This window comes from Brassica rapa, chromosome A04 (assembly GCF_000309985.2).
Source record: "Brassica rapa cultivar Chiifu-401-42 chromosome A04, CAAS_Brap_v3.01, whole genome shotgun sequence".
Classification (NCBI taxonomy): domain Eukaryota; kingdom Viridiplantae; phylum Streptophyta; class Magnoliopsida; order Brassicales; family Brassicaceae; genus Brassica; species Brassica rapa.
This window is the reverse complement of record NC_024798.2, coordinates 960,290-983,142: the sequence shown is the minus strand read 5'-3', so window position 1 is coordinate 983,142 and position 22,853 is coordinate 960,290. Positions and strand designations below refer to the sequence as shown.

Here is a 22,853-nt window from a genome sequence, read left to right as displayed (position 1 = left end):
ATTGTCAGAGATCAACCGACCTGCCACAAATGCCGATTGTGTCTCTGAAACTAGAAAGGGTAAATAGAGTTTCAACCGCTGACATAAAACTTTTGAGATTATTTTATATCCTACATTACAAAGACTAATAGACCTTAATTCCGTCATCCTTGTAGGTCGTTCTGTCTTTGGAATCATACATATATGAGTAATGTTTAACCTTGGATCCATTTCCCCCGACACCAGAAAATTGTTCACCATCTCCACCAGATCACTCTTAATGATATGCCATGAATGTTGAAAGAAAAGAGCTGTCATGCCATCCGGTCCTGGCGCTTTTTCTGGATGCATCATGAATAGGGCCTCTTTAACCTCCTCCTCCGTCGCCAATCGCAATAATCGTTGGTTTATCTGAGGAGTAATCCCCGGGACTATCTCAGATAGAAAATTGTCAAACTCTGATGGAGAGGTGGAACTAAATAATTCTTCAAAGTAGTCGACTGCTACTTTCTCTACTCCATTATCCTCCGTAATCCAATTTTCTGCTGCGTCATGTAGGCCGACTATCCGATTACGTACCCTCCGTTGCTTAGTGAGGGCGTGATAAAATTTCGTATTGAGATCCCCCGACGAGTACCACATATTTCTACTTTTCTGATGCCAGTACTCCTCCTCGTCCTTATATGCCTCTTGCAACTTCCTGGATACCTCCAATATCTCCTCTTGTGATCTAGTATCATCAGTTTGTACCTCCTCAAGAGCCTTCTGTAAATCCGCTATTTTGTCCTTCCCAAAAGGTGAATTATTTTTCCGCCATTTTGCTATTTTATGCCGACAATTACTAATCTTATCCACAATACCATTCCCACTGCCTTCCTTAGATGTCGACCATCCCCTTGTAATCGATTCCATTAGGCCATCCTGACCAACCCATCTCTTATCAAATCGAAACTGACCTCTCCTTCTAACCACCTTATCTTCTAGATAAGCTACCACCGGACGATGATCAGATGCCACCAATCTCAAATATTCAGTATGAGAACATGGGAATAGTGTGTGCCATTCTTCATTTGCTAATGCACGGTCTAGACGACATCGCACCGTTACTGTCCCTTTTCCTGTACCTCTTCGCCCTTGCCATGACATTTTATTTCCCTTCGCAGGGAACTCCAATAATCCACTATTTCTAATCATATTGTTAAAAGGAACAAATGATGCCGCACTCCTTAGAGGTCCACCCTCTTTTTCATGATTTCCCGTAATTTCATTTAAGTCGCCAATAATAAACCAGGGGTCTGATCTCGAAAGTCCATATCTAGTCAAGCGTTCCCATACTTGTTCCCTCAAGTCCGTAACTGGATCCCCATAAACAAATGTAAAAAAAACCGTTTTTCCCAAAGCCACTGCTTCCACGTCTATCATTCGATTACTTGAATATATCACCTTGACTTGATAATCATTATTATAATAAAGCGCAAGTCCTCCACTCCGTCCTACTGGATCCACTGTGACTAAATTATCATATCCAAAATGTGATTGAAACCCTTGAACGAACCCAAAATCTTGTTTAGTTTCCGATAAAAATAAAAAATCTGGTTTATGTTTATGCCATATTTCCCGTAAATAACTTATAGTCCAATGGCTTCCCATGTCTCTGCAATTCCAACTAAGTACTCTCATTATAAAAACTGCGAAGAAGCTCCCTAGAGCCATTTAATTTGGGTTTAAAGATACCCTGAAATCTCAACCACCCTCCCATAAAGTTCAACCAAAAAATCCACGCTAAAACCTTATGTACCAACATAGTCACACAATCCCATAATACTGAATTTCGACAAACTCTCGGATTGGACTTATGGGAATGGGAACTTTTGCCATCCTTTCCAAATAGAATATTGGTTTCCAAATAGGAACTACCTTCCTGTTTACTTCCTACCCAAGTAAATTCAAAACTCTTCAGTTTCATTTTGTCTTCTTGCATTCGGAAATATTGTATTAACATTTGTTTAAAAACTTCAGCTACAATACGTAGCAATCCTTTATCCAAAAACGTAAGAAGCCCTGTATAAACCTCTATCCTTCCTCTATGTAAAAGAGACCGTGAAACCCTTACTTTATGCCACCTTATTACCAACCAGAAAAAAATTTGACTTATAACCTCACTTGCCAAGTTGCCAAACACCCTTCCGTCTAATAACCGTGTAATCTGTCCATGGTTTGATGAGACCAATGAACAGACCTGATACCCCCACCCTCCATTATGCATGAACAAGCACCGAATGATCCAATGTAATCCCAGCATACATCGCTTCTCCTCAGTTCTCAACATAAACCACTGTAGCACCAAGATCCTCCGAATGATATTTGTTTTCTTAAGCATGAACCGTACTTCATATCAGCACCTCCAGTGGAGGTTTTAGAGAATTTCTTATAACTTAAAAAAAAAACAAAAAAGGAGGAAGAATGCAATTCTTTATATATAGGAATTCATACACACCCATTAACCATTTGTATCTTTTATATTAGTTAGAGCATCTCCACTGACGTTCTAGCAAAAGTTCTCAACATTTAAAGACAACAATAATAATTAAAGAGAAAATTTCTATGATAGCGCTTTTTAAATTTTTGTCACAAACATATTTTTCAATGAAAAAAATGACCAAAATTTTTTTTCTTAAAGAATAAAAATACATTTATACCCTAAAATTAACTAATACTTATAGTTTAAAGTTAAAGGATGAGATTTTGAGGATAATGTTTCAAATTTTTAAAAGTAAAAAATAAATATTAAATTTTTTAAAATAAAAAGAGGTTATTTTGATCATTTTTCTTATTGAAAGACTATTTTTGTGATAGAAACTTAAAACAACTATTTGAGAGAATTGCCCATAATTAAAACTATAGAGAACAAAGAAACATTTTCATTTGAGAGCTTTTAAGAGCATGATTAAAATTGGTATTTATAATAATAAAAATATATCAAAAAGTAGGAGAGAAAAATTCTAAATTGGAAAACCGTTCTTTGCATGAAAACTTTCACAACATTGTAAGAAACTATTTTACAGGTGGTTTACTCTAATTGGTTCTATTTTTTTTGTTTAAATTTTGAAAAATCGTAAATTTATTAATATTTTATTTGTTATTGAGAGTTTTTTGCTGACAAAGATGCTCTAAGAACATATTGGAAATTTTAACTGGCGGAATTAAAACATCACACTATTACATTTGAATTGATTTTACAAAATTAAAACATAACTGAGTAACTATAATATTAATATATATTTTTTTCTATGAGAAATCCATAAAAATTCGAACCGATAGTGTTGCTCTTATTTTTTTTTAAAACATTAATGGTTTATCCAAATTATAAGAAAATATTAATATTTAATTTTCTTTACCCATTTGAAATTCTTGAATGTGATGTTCTTGTGATAAGCTACAAAGAGAGGCATGTGCAGTAGAGGTTTTTCAAAGGTAATATCTCACAAATTATAAGAATATATAATGGTGAGTTGTGAGAGTCTCTCATTTGAAAAACCCTCACATGGGTTTCTAAATTTTATTGAAAATTTTATATTTATGTTTTTTTTGTCAGTTTCTCCATTTATATATTTATATAAATTTTGAGATACTCCTCTTGAGAAACACCTATTTTTGACGGTCTGGTTATACACAACAATAATATCTTAAACAGTTTTTTTTTAATTAAAAATTATATAATGTACAAGATAAGAGATAAAGAAAACTATGAGTGAAAAGATAGAGATTTCTCATTTGAAAGACTTCAAGAAAATATGAGAAAATGGTACAATAGTTGTAAAGTTATTATTGCTCTGATTTTTATTGGGAAAATCGCATAAAAAACTTTGAAAGTGTCACTTACTAGCACTTTAAACCTTGAATACTTTTCACTAACACTTTTAACCTTCAAAGTGACATTTTTATCATAAAAAACCTCCAAAGAAGAAAAATGACCGGCTGAACAGGTTAAAAACAGTTTTTTTTCAAAAATAATTATTTAATTAATAAATAAACAAAAAAATTAATAAAAATCGAAAAATTTAACAAAAAAACTTATAAATTAAAAAAAAGTGAGAAAAATAAATAAAGATTTAGAACACTAAATAAAAAATAACTAAAAATTCAAAAATAAATAAGATCAAATTAAAATAGAGAAAAAATAATAATAAATTTCAAAAATTGAAAATTCAAAAAAGTTTTTTTTTTCATTTTCAAATATAATGTCGGAAATTATCATTGGAGATATGCCAAAAACCGTCATTGGAGATATGTCGGAAATAACGGTTTTTGGTATATCTCCAATGATACGGTTTTTGGCATATCTCCAATGATAATTTCTGACATTATATTTGAAAATGAATGTTGATAAAAAAAATTCATTTTCAAATGAATTTGTTTTTTGAATTTTCATTTTTTTTGAAATTTATGATTTTTTTTTTTATTTTTCTCCATTTTAAATTGATCTTATTTATTTTTTGAATTTTTTTTGTTATTTTTTATTTAATTTTTTAAATCTTTATTTATTTTTTGATTTTTTTTTTAATTTATGAGTGTTTTGTTTAATTTTTTCGATTTTTATTAATTTTTTGTTTATTTTATTAATGAAATAATTATTTTTTTTTTAAAAAAAAACTGTTTTTAACTTGTTCAGCCGGTCATTTTTCTTTTTTGGAGGTTTTTTATGATAAAAATGTCACTTTGAAGGTTAAAAGTGTTAGTGAAAAAACTTCAAAGTTTAAAATGTTAGTAAATGACACTTTCAAGGTTTTTTATGCGATTTTTCCGATTTTTATTGTATTTAATCATAGTAAAACAAATATTAATTTTATATTCTCAAAGACTCTTGCTAGAATTTTCGTTGATGAGGACGGTCCAATAATATATATTGAAAACAACCTCCTTCGATGAAATAAAATGTTGACGTGCTTTGTTTTATATACAAACTAGTATTAACGCCATGGTTCGCATGGGAATATTTTTCCGTATCAAATATTTTGTTTTATATGACTAAAATGTATGTATAAAATAACTTCGATTTATAAGAAAGAGGTGTGTATATCAAGAACGAAAACATTAAAACATTGCCTTAGAGAATATATAAAATCATTGATCTTCCTATTATTCATGGTAGTTAAGAGAATACAATGGAGTTGAAAATAAAATTTAATCATTGTGTATTAATATATCAAACATCTAAAAGAAAACATTGTGTATTGGAAATATTGCAGTAATATAAACGTGTACCTGCTAATATTTATTTGTGCTTATCCTAAAATTTAATTATTATTTGTACTTTATCATATAAGGGATCCGGTTAGTTTCAAACCGGTGACTCGGTGAGTTGTTGTTTTCAACATACACATTACATCAAAAATGGGGCGGACGCAGAGCATTAGTGGGTGTCCCACCCTAATTTTTTTTCATTAATAATTTTTTTTTCATTTATAATTAGTGCAAGTTTGTTCTATGTACATATATGCTAAGGTTTTAGTTATAAGAGAATGGTTGTGTGACCCATACCAAAAGGAATCCCTGATCCGCCCACGATACACATGCAGAGTTTTCTTTCTTTTACGGCTGACACATGCAAGTTCCTACTATAATTAAACATCAAATTAATATTTTAATATTTTGCACTCAGATCTAAACCCTAGACTTAAAGAAAGAAAACGTCTCGTCTATGTTAAATGCTAGTATTAAAAACAAAGTTAAAAATCCCTAAGATGAAATAAATAAATGTGATTTTGGAAGAAGAAAGAGGGATCTCTTTCTTTAATATTTTTTCTCGCTCTCACTAAACACTCCTTGGTTTACCAGAGCATTTTGAAAGAAGAAATAGAGATCTCTTCGTTTCCATTGTTGACGTACAGAATTAGACAAAGAGGAAGGAGCTGGTAAAACAGATTCTTGTCGAAAGAGGAGAAAATGACTATGATCAAGAGTATGCTCTCTCCCATTCCGTCACAGCTATGAGCTGTTTTAAACTCCCAATTTCCTTGTGTAAACAGATCCAATCCGCAGTTACTATATTCTGGTGGGACGATCAGGATGGACGGAACAAAATGGCATGGCTTTCATGGGAAAAAATGACATAGCCAAAAGATATAAGAGGTTTTGAATTTAGAGACTTCCAAGCTTTCAATGATGCTTTTCTAGGCAAATTGAGCAGGAGGATACTCAACAAACCTGAGCTCTTGCTATCGAGGATCTTAATGGGGAAGTACTGCCCCTCGGAAAGCTCCATGGCCGTGACACAAAAAACAACAACTTCTCACGGGTGGCGCGGAATCCTGCTAAGCAGTGGGTCGTCGGAAATGGCTCCTCTATTCGAATCTGGGATGATGCGTGGCTCAGCCTCACTGCTCAACTGTGACCAACAGGACCAGCTACAGAAGCATCAGCAACGTGCACCGTTATTGACTTAGTTTATTGAAGGATCAAGAAGCTGGAATGTTGAGAAGATCAAACAATTGTTGCCACAATGGGAAGATGTCATAAAAACCATCACACCAAGTGATATTGAAATAAAATCACTTTCAAAACAATAATATTTTAATATCATATCATTAGATAATTAACTTTTAATTATTTAGAAAAATCATTTCAAAAACAATACATGGCAATCGAATTTCTAAAGAGGTTCTCATGTTTTATTTTAATTTTTTGTTTTCTTAAATATTGAAATACTCTCTTAGATATTTCCATTGGAATTGCTCTTATGATTTGAAACTAATTTTGATAATAAAAAAACTCCAAAGTTTTTTTTGGTCAAAGATCAAAATTAATTAGTTTTAAATACTAAATATTTGAGGAGATTATCTAATAATAATTTCTGGTCTGTATGTCTAATAAAATGTCAGAGCCTCATATTTCTTTGCATATTAGAAGAATGTACTTTACAATTTAGATTCAATTCTTTTACAAAAGAATAATAAATTTCTATCTATTCACATATGCCAAAAAGGAAACACAACATGTAATTCAAAATTTCTAAGGTCAAAAGGAAATAAAAATCAAGTAGTCAAGAAAATAAACTACTTAATATGACTAAACATTAATTCCTTCATGTCTTTCATAAGCTCCATTTTTCATTTTTAATATCTCTCATTGTCATCTCTTGCTTTAGTTTTTCTCTCATCTTCTTTGATTCAAAAGCCATGAAGAGACACTCATCATCATCGTCATCATCATTACCTGATGCAAACATCATAAACCTACAACATCCTATCGTTCATAATGATTGTATCAGCGAACTCCCAGACGATCTATTACGAATGATCCTTTCAAAATTGTCCACCGAAGAAGCTGTGATGACAATTCTTTTATCATCACTATGGATGGATTTGTGGAAATGGAGACCTCATTTCGTCTTGGATATGAGAAGGATCTTGGACAAAACCCCCACCAAACTTTGGCGCAACGTTTCCGCTCAGTTGGCTAGTTCAATGGAAAAGGTTCGTTAATTTTCCTTCTATTCACTTCTCTTCTTTTAGATTTCATTTCAATCATTTTGTAAAGATTTTTATTTAATGTAATACACAAAATAGGTCGCCCAATAAACTGATGTTTGGATAGATGATAATACCTTACAGATTTTTTTTCTTTTTTTTTGAAAAACAAATACCTTAGGGATTTGTAGTAAAAAAATGTTATAGTGAATCAAATCTATGAAGTTATATGCGATAAAATACTATAGCTTTTAAATACATTATTCAACATTTTGTAAGATTATAGTAGCAAATTGCACGAAAAATTATAAAATAAAAGTGGTATTTTGTGTCGATAATATTGAAATTTGTAGAAATCAACTTTCATTTTCATAATTTTTTTTTTGTTTTGTTGCTATAATTTTCACAATCTAAATTTATATTATGATTTTACTAGTATAATAAAAAAATTTAGTTAAAATCAAAACTCTGGATAAAAATGAAATTTGATCCAACTATACATTTCTTAGGACAAAATCCTTTTTTTTTTCAAAAAAAAAGGATCAATCGGTTTGAAAGAGAGTAAAGAGTAGAGAGTTTGACTCTAGAAAAAGTGATGTGTTGAATTTACGATCCCCACAGAATAAATACACATACACTTAAACAAAATCTATGCACAAACTAGACAACATTCTTTAAATTTTATAAATAGGTTTTGATAGACAACTTCTATTGCATGCATGCAGATGTTTGTACATATATAGCATATGAAATTTATACCTGTACCATTTAAAAAAAAATTCTAATCATTTAATTTTGTGGTTTCTGAAGACTTTCAACAAACACCGCGGCGACCTAGAGAGCTGCATTATCACATCCCGAACATCCCGATGTGATTATCGTACGCTTCAAAATTGGATCCGACGTGCGACTCGTGTGAAACACACTAAAGATCTCACACTAAACTACATTCATGGTCGTAAGAGATGTTACAGAGGAACACATGTGCTCCACACATCCCCACAAATATTTTCCCATCATAGCCTCACTTCACTGTCACTTAGTGGATATAGTCTACTAAATGCTCGTGCCTTCAATAATTGTGGGAATCTTAAGACCCTCAAGCTTTTGAACATGTGCCTCTTGCGGGTTAGTACCCTTAGCAGCGTTTTGGCAGCTTGCTCCTCCCTCGAGGTGATTGTGTTGCAAATCGCTTTCTTAACCGGGTTTGGTGTGTTGAAGATCGAGAACAAATATGTGAAGTTCTTGCAAGTGACTTTCCCTAACTATGTTGAGAGGATCGAAGTGAATGCACCCAGTCTAGATGTTCTAGACATCAGGGATATCAAATGTGAGAGCAAGAATAACTTCATCCTCACTGCTCCTAACAACCAGTTTAACAGAAACCATTGGGTTTCTAGGTGTGTTTATCGTCCTCACATCAGCTATAATGTATCAGAACTTTCTAAGGTACACACTTATTACTTTTTTATTAAAAAGATATTTTATTACTCAAATTTGAAATGAATTTGGAAACTATACGGAAACAAACAATCAATAAAAAAACAAATCACAAGCATATGTGGTTATATATATATATATATAGTTTGACATGTTTGATGTATATGAATCCTAGGAGACAAGAAACATTTGGCATGAGCTCCTGGTGAGTGACTTTCACGGTATGACCACAAGGCATGGAACTTTATCGGTGAGTGTAGACATAACTAGTCCTAAAGAAGTGGAGATATTGAAGGAACTTTTGCTTATGTGGACTACTTACACAATGATAGAGCTTGAGATTTTGTTCAAGGTATACATTCATGTCATGGTTGAATTTTCATTACTTGGATAATATTTGATCACTTCTCTCACTCATTTATCATAATTTCATTTTAGACCAACAATGCTTATAGGGAAGAAGAAGGTGAATGTTATAGTGACGGCATAGCAAATGAGAAGTTGTGGGAGGATGCAAACCCGTTTCCTAACACTGATTTTCGCGTTTATAAGGTGTGGATGTATAACTTTAATGGTTCGAGTAAGGAAGAGTTTGCGTTTGCTTCACGTTTTGTGATGCAAAAGACTGTGATGATGAAGATGATGATCGAGACTTCGTCGTATCCATCGATGAAGAAGTTAGAGGTAGAAGCAGCTGTGGCAAAGCTAATGGAACTTCCTAAAGGCAATGAAGAGCTTAGTATTGAGTGCTTCTGATGAGAGTTCGGTTCTAGTCTTTCCATAATCTATTTAACTATAAACTATGATACTAGCTTTTTTCTTTGTTAATGTAAGGATTATATGGTTTTGAATTTTGGATTATTGTATTCCGAATTTATGTGACAAAGGATTGAGATTATGCTTGGTCTTAATTTTAATATTATATGATTTGTTTCATGGCGCTCTTCTTTTGGTTAATGTTTTCTTAAATGTGGATTATTGTTATTCCAAAGTACAGATGCAAATCAATCTCACATACTCAATACATTTGAGTTTATAAACCTTTATATATATTATTCAATTTATAAACTCTTATAAATAAGATGATTACTTTTCTTCCTTTTACAACTTAATCGGCGTTTGACAAAGGCTTATTTGAGCAATCTCTTAAAGACAGAATTTTGCCCCTACAGTGGTGTATGTAGTTCGTAGATGTCTATCTAGAGGATACAACTATCGATCTTCGTACAACATATCTGTATACCTTAGCAACCTATACTCTATTTTTCCTTCAGAAATTTGATATGGAGAAGAAGAAGATTGAATCAGAATAATTATGTGTCTCTCTACTTATGGCACTTGATGGCTTTATATAATGATTCAAGCAGTGCTTTTAATCAAGGCATATCTTGACTCATAATCGACACATTTTGTCTTAAACGTTGCTTCTTTTAATTAATTAAAGTCCAACAATTATGTTATATAAACTTATGATAGAAAAAGGATAGTCTTAAAAAAGAGTATTTGTGGTTATAAATCTTTTGGGGATTTTGTTTAGGTTTTGTCTTCAATTTTTTTCCCCATAAATCCCTTTCTTATTAAAGGAGAAAAATCAATAGAAATAAACTTTGGCCTCATGTGTTTATTACATGAGTGTCATTTCCTATGTGTCATCACCTAAGGCACTCTCACTAGCTTTTTAAAATAACCCTTTGTGACCTAGAATAATTACAACAAAATGCCATTGGACATATACATTATACAATATGCTTTATTTTGATCTCGATCGGTTTTGTGACATATGCATTACAATCCGCTTTGAAACAAAAACCGGGACTTTATGACAGGCAGAGAATCCGATTTGTTTACGGTTGAAAAAGGCAACAAATAAATTTCGACATCTATCAAATGCATTTTAGGTTTCGATAATTATTCAACTTTTTTGTTTACGGTTTGTTATTATACTTTTGTTTACGGTTTTTATGAACATTTTTTAACTAATATCAAATCGTATTATAATCATACATTTTTGAAACCGAGTCAACATTTTATGAACATTTCTATGCAATATTTTATGAATATTTTATGTAACATTTTATAATAATAATCGTAAGTTTTATAAACATTCATAAAATAGGGATAAACATTCATAAGAAAGGAAACACAATTGAATTTCAAATCGCAAACATTTCTATGCAGCATTTTATGCTTATAATCGACCGTTTTATAAACATTCCTAAAATAGGGATAAACATTCATAATAAAGGAAACACAATTGAATTCTCACAGAAGCTCGATGCAAACGCAATATTCCAAATTATTACCTACGCTTAATTGGTCAAAATATAAAGGAAACACAATAATATTGTTAACGTATAAAAGGAAACAAAATTCAAATAATCGGAATACTTACCATAATCGAAAGAAGAATATTCCTGATTTATTTTGGCGTGACCATCACGGATCTTATAGTACCTATTTCACGAAAACGCATCACGCAATAACAAAATAAGGTAAGTGGTATATACGGGATTAAAGAGGAGCATTAATATTGGTATCGTCGATTGAATTTTGGCGTGGAGAGTAAAAACCTAGGCTCTGTGTTTATATAAATAGTAGAGCAATTCGTATTATACATTGTTCTTTTAATATTTTAAATTTTCTTTTGTTTTTTTATACATTGTTCTTTTAATATTTTATTAGACTATTGCTTATGTTTCATTTAATATTATATTTATAATTTACCCGCATGCAAATAAATATACAATTTAATTCTCATGACCATCGCATGTAAATTTATATTGACATACTAAAATTCCTAGCTATAATCCGTACTTTCTTACATATATTTTTCTTACTATGCCTATAACTTTAATTATGTCTACATATTAAAATTTATAATACATTAATAATCTCCTCGCTCCGTGCAGGGTGCGGGTTATCACCTAGTTAGATCTAAAAAGAATACTGAAAAATATACAATTTAAGACTTTTGTTACTAATATAAATAGGTTTTTTTATTAATAAAAAAAAATTAGCACTGAAAACAAAGCTGTTTGAAGAAGGTGATCATATATATAAACTCTATTTGAGAAGATGAACAAATGCGTAACCAATAAAACTTAGTTGTAATCCTCCTACATTACAGAACCTAATGAGGTTTTTAGTATCCGTGGGAAGACACTATATTGCCAGAAGTGAAAGCATCATCCTTCAAGTAGTAGATTTCTCCTTCAAATTGCTCATTTCCAGGGTCTCCACTAGTAATTAAAACGGAATAGTTTGGTGTATGAATCAGACGCCACAGAAAGAGACATCTGCTGAATCCATCAAAGACTGAAAGCTCCTTTATTCATCCATCCTTGATGAGAGAACCATGTAGAAAGCAGCTTGAAACAGTCCCACATGTAGAAAATGATTAGCTTATGTTAAGATTCAGACACGGAAGAAAAAAAAAAAAGTAAAAAGGAACAAGATAGACAAATCAACGAGCAAAGCAAATCATCCACCACAATCTGAAACAACTAAACGAGACATGAAACATAACAAAAGGCTATCGATGCACTCTAGGAACCAAAAACATTTACCAAAGGCATGAAAAGAAAGAAATCAGAGATAGAAATTAGAAAACGCAAACAAAAACAAAGGGAAAATCACATTAAAAATCCTGAAAGTGTCACTTACTAACATTTTAAACCTTAACGTTTTTCGCTAACACAACCTTCATATTGATATTTGTATCATAAAAAACCTCGAAAGAACAAAGTTGACTAGTTGAACAGGTAAAAAATGAGGTGTTAGTTTTGTTTTCAAAAAAATAAATCTTTAATTAAAAGTAAAAAAAAATTAATAAAAATTGGAAAATTTAACAAAAAAAATCATAATTTTTTAAAAAATCAGGTTTTATTTAAAAAATCAGAAAATTAAATATAAATTTTATTCATTAAATAAACAAAATTGAATAAAAATTCAAAAAGATAAATAAGATCAATTTAAAATACAAAAAACTATAAAAACCATAAATTTCAATACAAAAATTGAGTTATTTTTTTATTTTTATTAACTTTCTAAATTTTTACTTAAATTTCTGATTTTTTATTTAATATCTGATCTTTTTGTTTTTCTGAATTTTTATTTAATTTTATGAATTTGTATTTAGTTTTCTAATTTTTATTTTATTTTCTGAATTTGTTTTATTTATTTTTCATTTTATTAATTAAATAATTATTTTTTGAGATAAAAAACCTAACACATCATTTTTTTGCTTATACAACCGCTCAACTTTTTACTTTGGAGAGATTTTGTGATACAAATGTCATTTTGAAGGTTAAAAGTGTGAGTAAGTGACACTTTAATCCGACTCGGATACTGAACCAGACGATTTACCAGGGGGCTGGGTCATTGGATCGACCGCGGATGAACTGCAGGTTAATTAATGAATTAATTTTATTATATAATATTTTATTAGCTGTGAAAATAAAAAATATAAAAACTAAAGTTTAATATTTTCTAAATGTTTTTAAAAACATAAAATAAGTGGTTGGAGATGTATATATTTTATGTTTAGAAAATAATTAACTTTAATTATTTTCATTTGACATACAAAATATCAAAAAGTAGTGGAAAATTACCACAAATACTACATTCATAGTACCACTTTTCATGTAAACTAATCACTTTTTCCCTCACTTTTAATGAAGGGTAAAAGACATTTATACTTCCAGGTAGGCCTGGACATTCGGGTACCCGTTGGCGTTCGGGTCGGATTTTTTGGATTTCGGTTCCCATTTATAACACCTCCTAGATTCTATTCTAGTAAATTTGCAAGTACGGGTCGGGTTCGGATATAACACATAGGGTTCGTATCGGTTTTGTATCACATCATAAAACCCGTAAAGTAATCATATATCATTCATATTCGTGTTATATCGGATCGGTTTGGATATACCCGAAATAAGTATTTAAGGTAGTTATTTAAATTTTAAATACTTATTGTCAGGTAACAAATCAAAATAAATATGAAATTGAATATTTGAAGTATATATTCATGCTTCATATAATTTTATTGTATACTATTTTTGATATTTGAATCGGTTTCTTCGGATATCTTATCGATTTTTTTGTTTTTTCGGTTTTTTGAGTTACCCGTTCGGGTTCGGTTAATATAACACTTCGGGTTTGGATATGTTTTGTACCACCTTACAAGACCCATTCAGATATTTTTTACATTTCGGACCAGGTATGGATCGGGTTTTTCGGTTCGGGTTAGGTTCGAATTTTGGATTACGGATATTATGCTCAGGCCTACCTCGAGGGTCAACTAATCTAGACTTAGGGTTTAGAGTTGATGGGTGGGGTAGGGTTTTTAGAATGTGAAATTTAAGATTCCAATAAATATATAAATAAATAATTATAAATATAAAAATTTTAAAAAATAGTTTCAAATATAATTTTCGATTTTCAAAAAGAAGTTTTGAAAAAAAAAATTCGAAAAAACAAAATTCAAAAAGAAAAATTTATAGAAAAGTTCGAATTTGAAAAAATATAATTTGAAAACATAAATTCCTTTTTTTAAGTTAAATAATATTTATTATATATATAAATAACAAGGGTATAAGAGTATTTTGCTACTTAATCAAGAAAATATTTTTGAAAATATCTCTTTAGTGGTGGTAAAAATGAAAAGTGGTACCACGAAAGTGTAAACATAAAATTTCTCCAAAAATAGTTTAGATTATATAAAAATATCTGTAACAAGTTAAGAGTTATAACATCTAAAAAAATAAGACATAAAATTCATAAATATTTAAATATCTAATGTGAATAATAAATTAAACTTCAAATCAAAAATAAGCTAAAAGTAAATGATTATTCTAATAATTGTCAATAACGAAAATAAACTAACACCAAATCACATCAACTAATATTCGTTCTCTCTGCCATTGTTCACTTCATTTTCTTTATGTGGCATAGTGAAATAAATCTTCATCAAAATCTAAAAATCATAAATATAAAACTGGAAAAAAGAAAACCTTACTTTTTTTATCAGCACATAACTTCTTGATTGGAAACTTAGAATATAAAGTTTTACTGGTTTAACCGGTGTTTCAACCGGTATTGGGTTCCAGATTTTAGTGGATTTTCATGGGTTTCTAAATATTTGATTTTGCCAAAAAAAATTTGGGTTACCAGGTTCACCGGTTCAACAGCGGATCCGTATCGGGTTTTAAAACACTGCATTCAGAGTTTTTTGATACGATATCTCCAAAAAACAAAGGAACTTTTTTATAATTGCTAGTTAGATTAGAAAAAATCTTTGTGATCATAAGTGTTGAATCAAATTAAATATATTGTCTCTAACAATCACATTGAGATGATATTATATTATATTTGTTTGTGACAAATTTACACGTAAGTCTCTGTGATCAAATCTAGTTGTATAAAAAGATTCCTTAAGCTTAATAATTACAAGTTTGGAAAATAAACGTTTTCTGTTTTCGTTTTTCAAAACAATTTGACAAAAAATTATCAAAACCAAAAAACGCAAACAAAAACAAAAGGAGTCTTTTTATAATTGCCAGTTTAGGAAGAACTTAGTGATCATAAGTGTTAAATCAAATAAAATATATTATCTCTAACGATTACATTGACAGGATACTATATTTTACTTGTCTGTGACAAATTTACACATATCCATGATCAAATCTAGTTATATAAAAACTATTTCCCAAAAACCTTGACAAAATTAAAAGTTTTTAAAAGAAACGGTTTTTCTGTTTTTAAAAACAAATTGTTGCCAAAATGTCAGAACAGCACAAACAAAAATAAAAGGGATTTTTTTTTTTATAATTGCTAAGCTGATTAGAAAGAACTTAGTGATCATAAATGTTAAATCAAATGAAATTATTATCTCTAACGATCACATTGACATGATCAAATCTAGTTATATAAAAACTATTTCCCAAAACCTTGACAAAATTAGAAGTTTTTAAGAGAAACGATTTTTCTGTTTTCAAAAAAAACAAATTGTTGCCAAAATATCAAAAAAACACAAATAAAAATAAAAGGGACTTTTTATTTTTATAAGTGTTAAATCAAATAAAATATATTATCTCTAACGATTACATTGACAGGATACTATATTTTACTTGTCTGTGACAAATTTACACATATCCATGATCAAATCTAGTTATATAAAAACTATTTCCCAAAAACCTTGACAAAATTAAAAGTTTTTAAAAGAAACGGTTTTTCTGTTTTTAAAAACAAATTGTTGCCAAAATGTCAGAACAGCACAAACAAAAATAAAAGGGATTTTTTTTTTATAATTGCTAAGCTGATTAGAAAGAACTTAGTGATCATAAGTGTTAAATCAAATGAAATTATTATCTCTAACGATCACATTGACATGATCAAATCTAGTTATATAAAAACTATTTCCCAAAACCTTGACAAAATTAGAAGTTTTTAAGAGAAACGGTTTTTCTGTTTTCAAAAAACAAATTGTTGCCAAAATATCAAAAAACACAAATAAAAATAAAAGGGACTTTTTTTTATAATTGCTAAAATGATTAGGAAAAACTTACTGATAATAAGTGTTAAAGCAAACGAAACATAATGACATTTTGTTTATCTCTAAGGGCATCTCCATCTCTACTCCATTTTTTTCTCTAAAATAGAGTGAAAGTGAATATGGAGTAAGGAATGTTCCAACCCAACTCCATATCTCACTCCATAATGAAATTTACTTTATAAATGGAGTAATTTATTTTTTGTTTATTCATCACTCCATTATGGAATTGGAAATGGAGTAGGATTGGAATAATTTTACTTCATTTTCACTTTTACTCTATTTTAGAGGGAAAATGGAGTTTTACATTGGAGATGCTCTAACGATCATAATGATACGATGTTACATTTTATCTGTTGGCACAAATTTACAATTAGGTTCCATGATCAAAGTTATATAATTTTTTTTCCTAACAACTTTGAAAAATTAGAAGTTTTGAAAAGAAACGTTTTTTTGTTTAAAAAAAACATTTTTTCCAAAATATCAGAAAAACAAAAACAAAAAAATAAAAGGGACTCTTTTTATAATTGCTAGAATGATTAGGAAAGACTTAATGATATAATAAGTGTTAGGTTCCATGATCAAAGTTATATAATTTTTTTTTCCTAAAAACTTTGAATACTTAGAAGTTTTGAAAATAAACGTTTTTTCTGTTTAAATAAAAATATTTTTTTCCAAAATATCAGAAAAACACAAACAGAAGAATAAAAGGGACTCTTTTTATAATTGCTAGAATGATATTAGGTAAGACTTAATGATATAATAAGTGTTACTCTTAACATTTTTTTGAAATTTTTTTTTATCTCTAACTATCTTAATGACAGGATATCACATTTTATTTGTTAGCACAAATTTATAATTAGGTTTTCATAACACAAACAGAAGAATAAAAGGGACTCTTTTTATAATTGCTAGAATGATTAGGAAAGACTTAATGATATAATAAGTGTTACTCTAACATTTTTTTGAACATTTTATTTATCTCTAACGATCTTAATGACAGGATATCACATTTTATTTGTTAGCATAAATTTATAATTAGGTTTTCAATGAACAAGTTAAATAAAAAGTTTCCTAAGAACTTTGAAAAAGTTTTGGTTTCTATCTTTGAAAAAAAAAATTTCCTAAAAACTTTGAAAAACGTTTCGAGGAAAAAAAACGTTATATCACATTTTATTTGTTAGCACAAATTTATAATTAGGTTTTCATAACACAAACAGAAGAATAAAAGGGACTCTTTTTATAATTGCTAGAATGATTAGGAAAGACTTAATGATATAATAAGTGTTACTCTAACATTTTTTTGAACATTTTATTTATCTCTAACGATCTTAATGACAGGATATCACATTTTATTTGTTAGCATAAATTTATAATTAGGTTTTCAATGAACAAGTTAAATAAAAAGTTTCCTAAGAACTTTGAAAAAGTTTTGGTTTCTATCTTTGAAAAAAAAAATTTCCTAAAAACTTTGAAAAACGTTTCGAGGAAAAAAAACGTTTTGGTTTCTATCTTTTTAAAACAAGTATTTGACAAAAACAGATTATAAGAACCATGTTTGGCGGAATGAAAAAAAAAAAACAGAAAATTAAAAAGAGGTTTTTAAAAGTAAAAGATAAAACCTGATTAACAGAAAACAAGTGAAGAAGGCATCATATCTGATCAAAGGAAGCATCCTCCACAATCTGCAAAATAAAAAAAAAAGTCATTAGATTACAAATTAAGACATGTTGGGATATGTGTCATGGTTAAAATAATATGATAGTTTTTTTTTTTTTTTTTTTTTTTTGCTAACATTTGAATAATATGATAGTTAGAAAGAGCAATTACCACGACTTGAAGATTCGTAAGCATTTTGTTGTGAACTTTACAGAAGTCATATGGAGTCGGATCCTGCAAAATGAAACAGTAAGGGTATAACATATAAATAAAGTGAAGGCTAAAAAAACTAAACCCACCTTGTGTGTTGATGATGGTCAGTAAGACAAAGATAAGAATATTCCCTGAAGCAAAGGGGTCTCTCTATGTGAGGGTTGGTGGCAGGCAAAGGGTCTCTGGCATTCTCTCCTTCACAAGCACGTTGCCACTTTTTGATGTAAGATCATCGGACTACGACTCATGGAGTTTTTCTTGTTTGAAACATCACAGCCGGTTGAATCTTTTTTCCTCCTTGCTGTAATATTAGAAAAGAACATTTAAGGTACTTATATAAGTAAAGTGTATCCCATGTGAGAGGTTATTCAAGTCAAATAAATCAAGTCAGAGACTAAGTACTTTGGCACAACAAAGAAACCAACCTTACTTATTATACAGAGCAAGAATGCAAAACCATAATAAATAGCAAACTAAACGATCTCTAATTCAGACAAATTATGTGGCAAACACACAAACTAACATAGTGACGACCAGTCCCAGTTTGTAATAATAACCGAAAAAAAGTAGCAGTACCTGAAGGAAGGAAGTAGAGAAGCATCGCTTTGTGTTGAAAGCGGGAGTTCAAAGGCATCGCTTATGAATTTGAGGCTAGCTGATGTTTTGAATGTTCAAGAGTGGTATCCACTTTGAGAATGAGAAATAATGGATTAGAGAGAGAGAGAGACACGATACTATATATAGAGGAAGTAAACGAAGGAGCGGGTGATTCAGAAGAACATTAAACCAACGGTAACTTTTTTTTATCATCAAAGCTATATTGACAGGAGGAGATTTTGAATTGCCTTTATTACAACAACGGTCATATATCATTTAAAGCAACGGTAACTTTTCTTTTCGTTACCGTTGGTTTAATCTTTTATTTCTTTTTTTTGTTAATTTCTTTTTTATTCTTATCAATTATTTATACAGATTTTTCTTACACAAAAAATGAAAACATTACCTGATTTTGATTTGAATTATATTATATAAGAAAATTCCTGCCAAAAAGTATATTGAATGCTTTTGATTATTAATTTATCGATATTGAAAGCCAGTTTACAAAAAAAAAGAAATATATAGCTTTATGTAAATATTTCTTGAGACAAGGCATGCATGTCGTGAGATGGGTTCTTATTACCGTTGAAGAGGATTAAAATATAGGCTTACCAGCTAGCCGTTGGATTAAAGACATTAATCCTCGGTTTGGAGAGCTGCATTTGTTCAAGTGTTAATAGAAAACGATTTGGGTAAGACCATAAAAGGATAGGTTCCCTTAACAAACTCATTTATGAATTCTCAATTTGGGGTAAGACCATGGCAATAGAGTTTCTAAAGAGGTTTTCATATTTTTATTTTCTCTTTTCTAAAATACTAGTTTGGTCAAAAAAAAAAATTAGAATTTGTTTTCTTTTGTCAAACTTCATAATTAATAAGTCTTAAATATTTAAATATTATATATTTGTACGAGATTATCCCAAAAGGGAAACACAACAACTGTACATTTGAAATCTAATTTTCTTTCTGGTCTGTATGTCTAATAAAAAAATTCAGAGCCTCAAATTTCTTGCATACTAAGGGGCTTTTATTGGTTTATGAGTATAAAAGAGTTTTGATGATTATTATTATAAAAAAAATTTACCAAATTTTAACAGAATTTAGATTTACTTAGAATTCTACCAAGAGTTTTATAGATTAGTGTAGATTTTTAGGGAGGAGATAATTATAAACTTTTGTAGAGTTTATCTTGAAGTATTGCATAATAAAGATAGTATCGTGTTACAATATTGTGTTGCAACGTAGTCGTAATTATTCATTACTTGTTGTATTGGCTATTTGTTTTCTATAAATTATATCCATGTGAAGACGCAACAATTCAGAAGCTTCTCCAAAATTTGCAGCTCTGAGGTACATTTATGTCATGTATAATTCTATGATTATATTAGTTCTTCATTCATATTTCATTTATGGTTCTTTTCAAGTTTCGTATGTTGATCTTGTGATATTATTATTATAAAACTAGCTAATGGGGGATTCACAAAAGAGTAAAGAAAAAGGTGGGTATAGTCAATGGAGACCAGATGAAACAAAACTTCTGATTGATTTACTTGTTGATGCAATTCATCGAAATTGGCGTGATGCTAATGGTTTAATAAACAAGTTCACGGTGGTACAAATTTTTTTGCCTGTTCTCAATGAAAAACTTGGATGCCATAAAGAACACAAGCATTACCTAAGTAGGATTAAATATTTGAGAGCAAAATACCAAAACCATTTGGATATTCAACGCTGCAATTCTGGATTTGGATGGGATCCTGACATGAAAAAGTATACTGCTCCCCACGAAGTGTGGGACGAGTATTTAAAGGTATTAAATTCTGTTTACTAGTTCATGTCAATTTGAGCATTGTTAGTTTTACACTATTTAATAGCATTGAGTCTCTGAATCTCTGAGATTAATCTTGAAATATTTGGTATCATGTTATGTTTTTGGATTTTCCCCGATCTATATTGATTATCAAGAGATTATCGTCTTTGTGATAGTATTTTGTTTAACATTAACTGACTTGGTATTCATCTAACATTAACAACGTTGTTAATGTATAAACAGTCTTGAAATCTTTTGTGTTTGTATTATCATTTGTATTTATGCTCACTCTTCGTGTATTTGTTTGCATTTTTAATTGTTATCATTTGTATTTGCATTGAGTTTGTGTGTCACGTTCTATGTCCGCAAGACCACCATTGATGCGGATGTAACGAAGAGAACAACCTTTGGTTCAGTAACGACTGGAGATTTTGCAAAAGTGATGGGCTGTGTCCTGTGACAGATTATAGTTGTTGTAATAACAGAGAAAACACACAAAGGATTGAGAGATATTCTTGCAGGTTTCTGATCATGAAAGCAACAATAACGAACTCGTGATATGGTAAATTTTCTTATATGGTGTGAGACCAGACTTGGTAGTGGAGGACCACGAAGCAAAATGATTCACTTGGGATAATTCAGAAGAAACGATGCTGACCTATTATTTAATTATATCTCATCCAATTTAAAAAAAAAACTTTGGCAATACATGATTAACTTGCGATACTTTTTTATAACGAAAAGTATGTAGAATCATAAACTAATAACAACATATTTAAAAACAATGGAAAAGTCATTTACTTTCATTTTTGTTGAATAACACAAGACTTTTACTGATTTTATTAAATAATGAATCCAATAACTCTAGACTTTTAAAAACTTTTAAATACTTGTTACAAATTTATAAACCAATAACACCAGAGTTTAACAAAGTTTTAGAAAGTCTTAATTAAATAACACTAGACTCATTGTAACTCTCAAATCTTTAAAACTCCTTATAAAACACAAACCAATAACACCCCCTAAAACAATGTACTTTACAATATTTAGATTCATTTTCTTTTACAAAAACAAATTAATTTCTTTGTATTTACATATGCAAAAAAAAGGAAACACAATACAGAATTCAAATTTTCTAAGGTCAAAAGGAAATAAATTAAAATAGTCAAAAAAAAACAAAACTACTTAATATGACAAAACATTTAATCCTTCCTAAGCTCCATTTTCATTTTTTTATTATCTCCCATAGTCCCATTGTCTCAACGTTAAGTCTCTATCGCTTTAGTTTTTCTCTCATCGATCTTATTTGATTCAAAAGCCATAAGAGACACTCATCATCATCATCATCATCATCATCATTATCACCTAATGCAAAAATCAGAAAGTTGCAACATCCTATTGTTGACGATGATTGTATCAGCGAACTCCCAGACGATCTATTACGAAAGATCCTTTCAAAATTGTCCACTGAAGAAGCGGTGATGACAATTCTTTTATCTTCACTATGGAAGGATTTGTGGAAATGGAGGCCTCATTTTGTCTTGGATATGAAAAGGATCTTGGATAAAACCCCCACCAAACTTTGGGAAAAAATTTCGGCTCAGTTGGCTAGTTCAATGGACAAGGTTCGTTAATTTTTCTTCTATCCTCATTTTTTAAGATTTCATTTCAATCATTTTTTATAAAGATTAGTATATAAAATAATACACAAAATAGTTCGTCCTGTAAACTGATTTTTGGATAGACGATAGTACCTTGCATATATATTTATAGTATTAAAATGTTATATGTAATTTAAATCTATAAAGTAATATGCGATAAAATATTATACCCTTTAAATACATTATTGATTATTCAGCATTTTGTAAGACTATAGTATTAGATTCCACGGCAAAATATAAAATAAGAGGGATAAAAGCGATATTCTATGTCGAAAGTATTGAAATTTTAGAAATTAACTTTCAATTTTGTAAAATGTTTTGCTATAAATTTTCACAGTTTAAAATTATTTTATGATTTGACTAGAATAATATATATTTTAAGTTAAAATCAAAACTAGGGATATTGATTAAAACTACATATTTCTTAGGACAAAAAGAATCTAACAATTTATGAAAATATGATCAAGGGGTTTGAA

At 29.7% G+C, this 22,853-nt stretch overlaps 1 protein-coding gene and 1 long non-coding RNA gene across 2 annotated transcripts; one reads left to right on the top strand and one right to left on the bottom strand.

The window, feature by feature from the left end:
* Nucleotides 1–2,315: 2,315 nt before the first annotated feature.
* Nucleotides 2,316–10,075, top strand: LOC103862862 (F-box protein At3g60790). Its single transcript, XM_009140567.2, has 4 exons — nucleotides 2,316–7,454; nucleotides 8,259–8,897; nucleotides 9,064–9,240; nucleotides 9,327–10,075. The coding sequence occupies exons 1-4, from the start codon at nucleotides 7,158–7,160 to the stop codon at nucleotides 9,642–9,644; spliced, it is 1,431 nt and encodes a 476-aa protein (XP_009138815.2). The 5' UTR covers nucleotides 2,316–7,157; the 3' UTR covers nucleotides 9,645–10,075.
* A 4,505-nt stretch (nucleotides 10,076–14,580) lies between these two features.
* Nucleotides 14,581–19,987, bottom strand: LOC103862861. Its single transcript, XR_004457801.1, has 4 exons — nucleotides 18,886–19,987; nucleotides 18,396–18,610; nucleotides 18,268–18,330; nucleotides 14,581–18,122 (listed from the first exon to the last, which is right to left on the bottom strand). It is a non-coding gene; the product is annotated as an uncharacterized LOC103862861 (long non-coding RNA).
* Nucleotides 19,988–22,853: the final 2,866 nt, after the last annotated feature.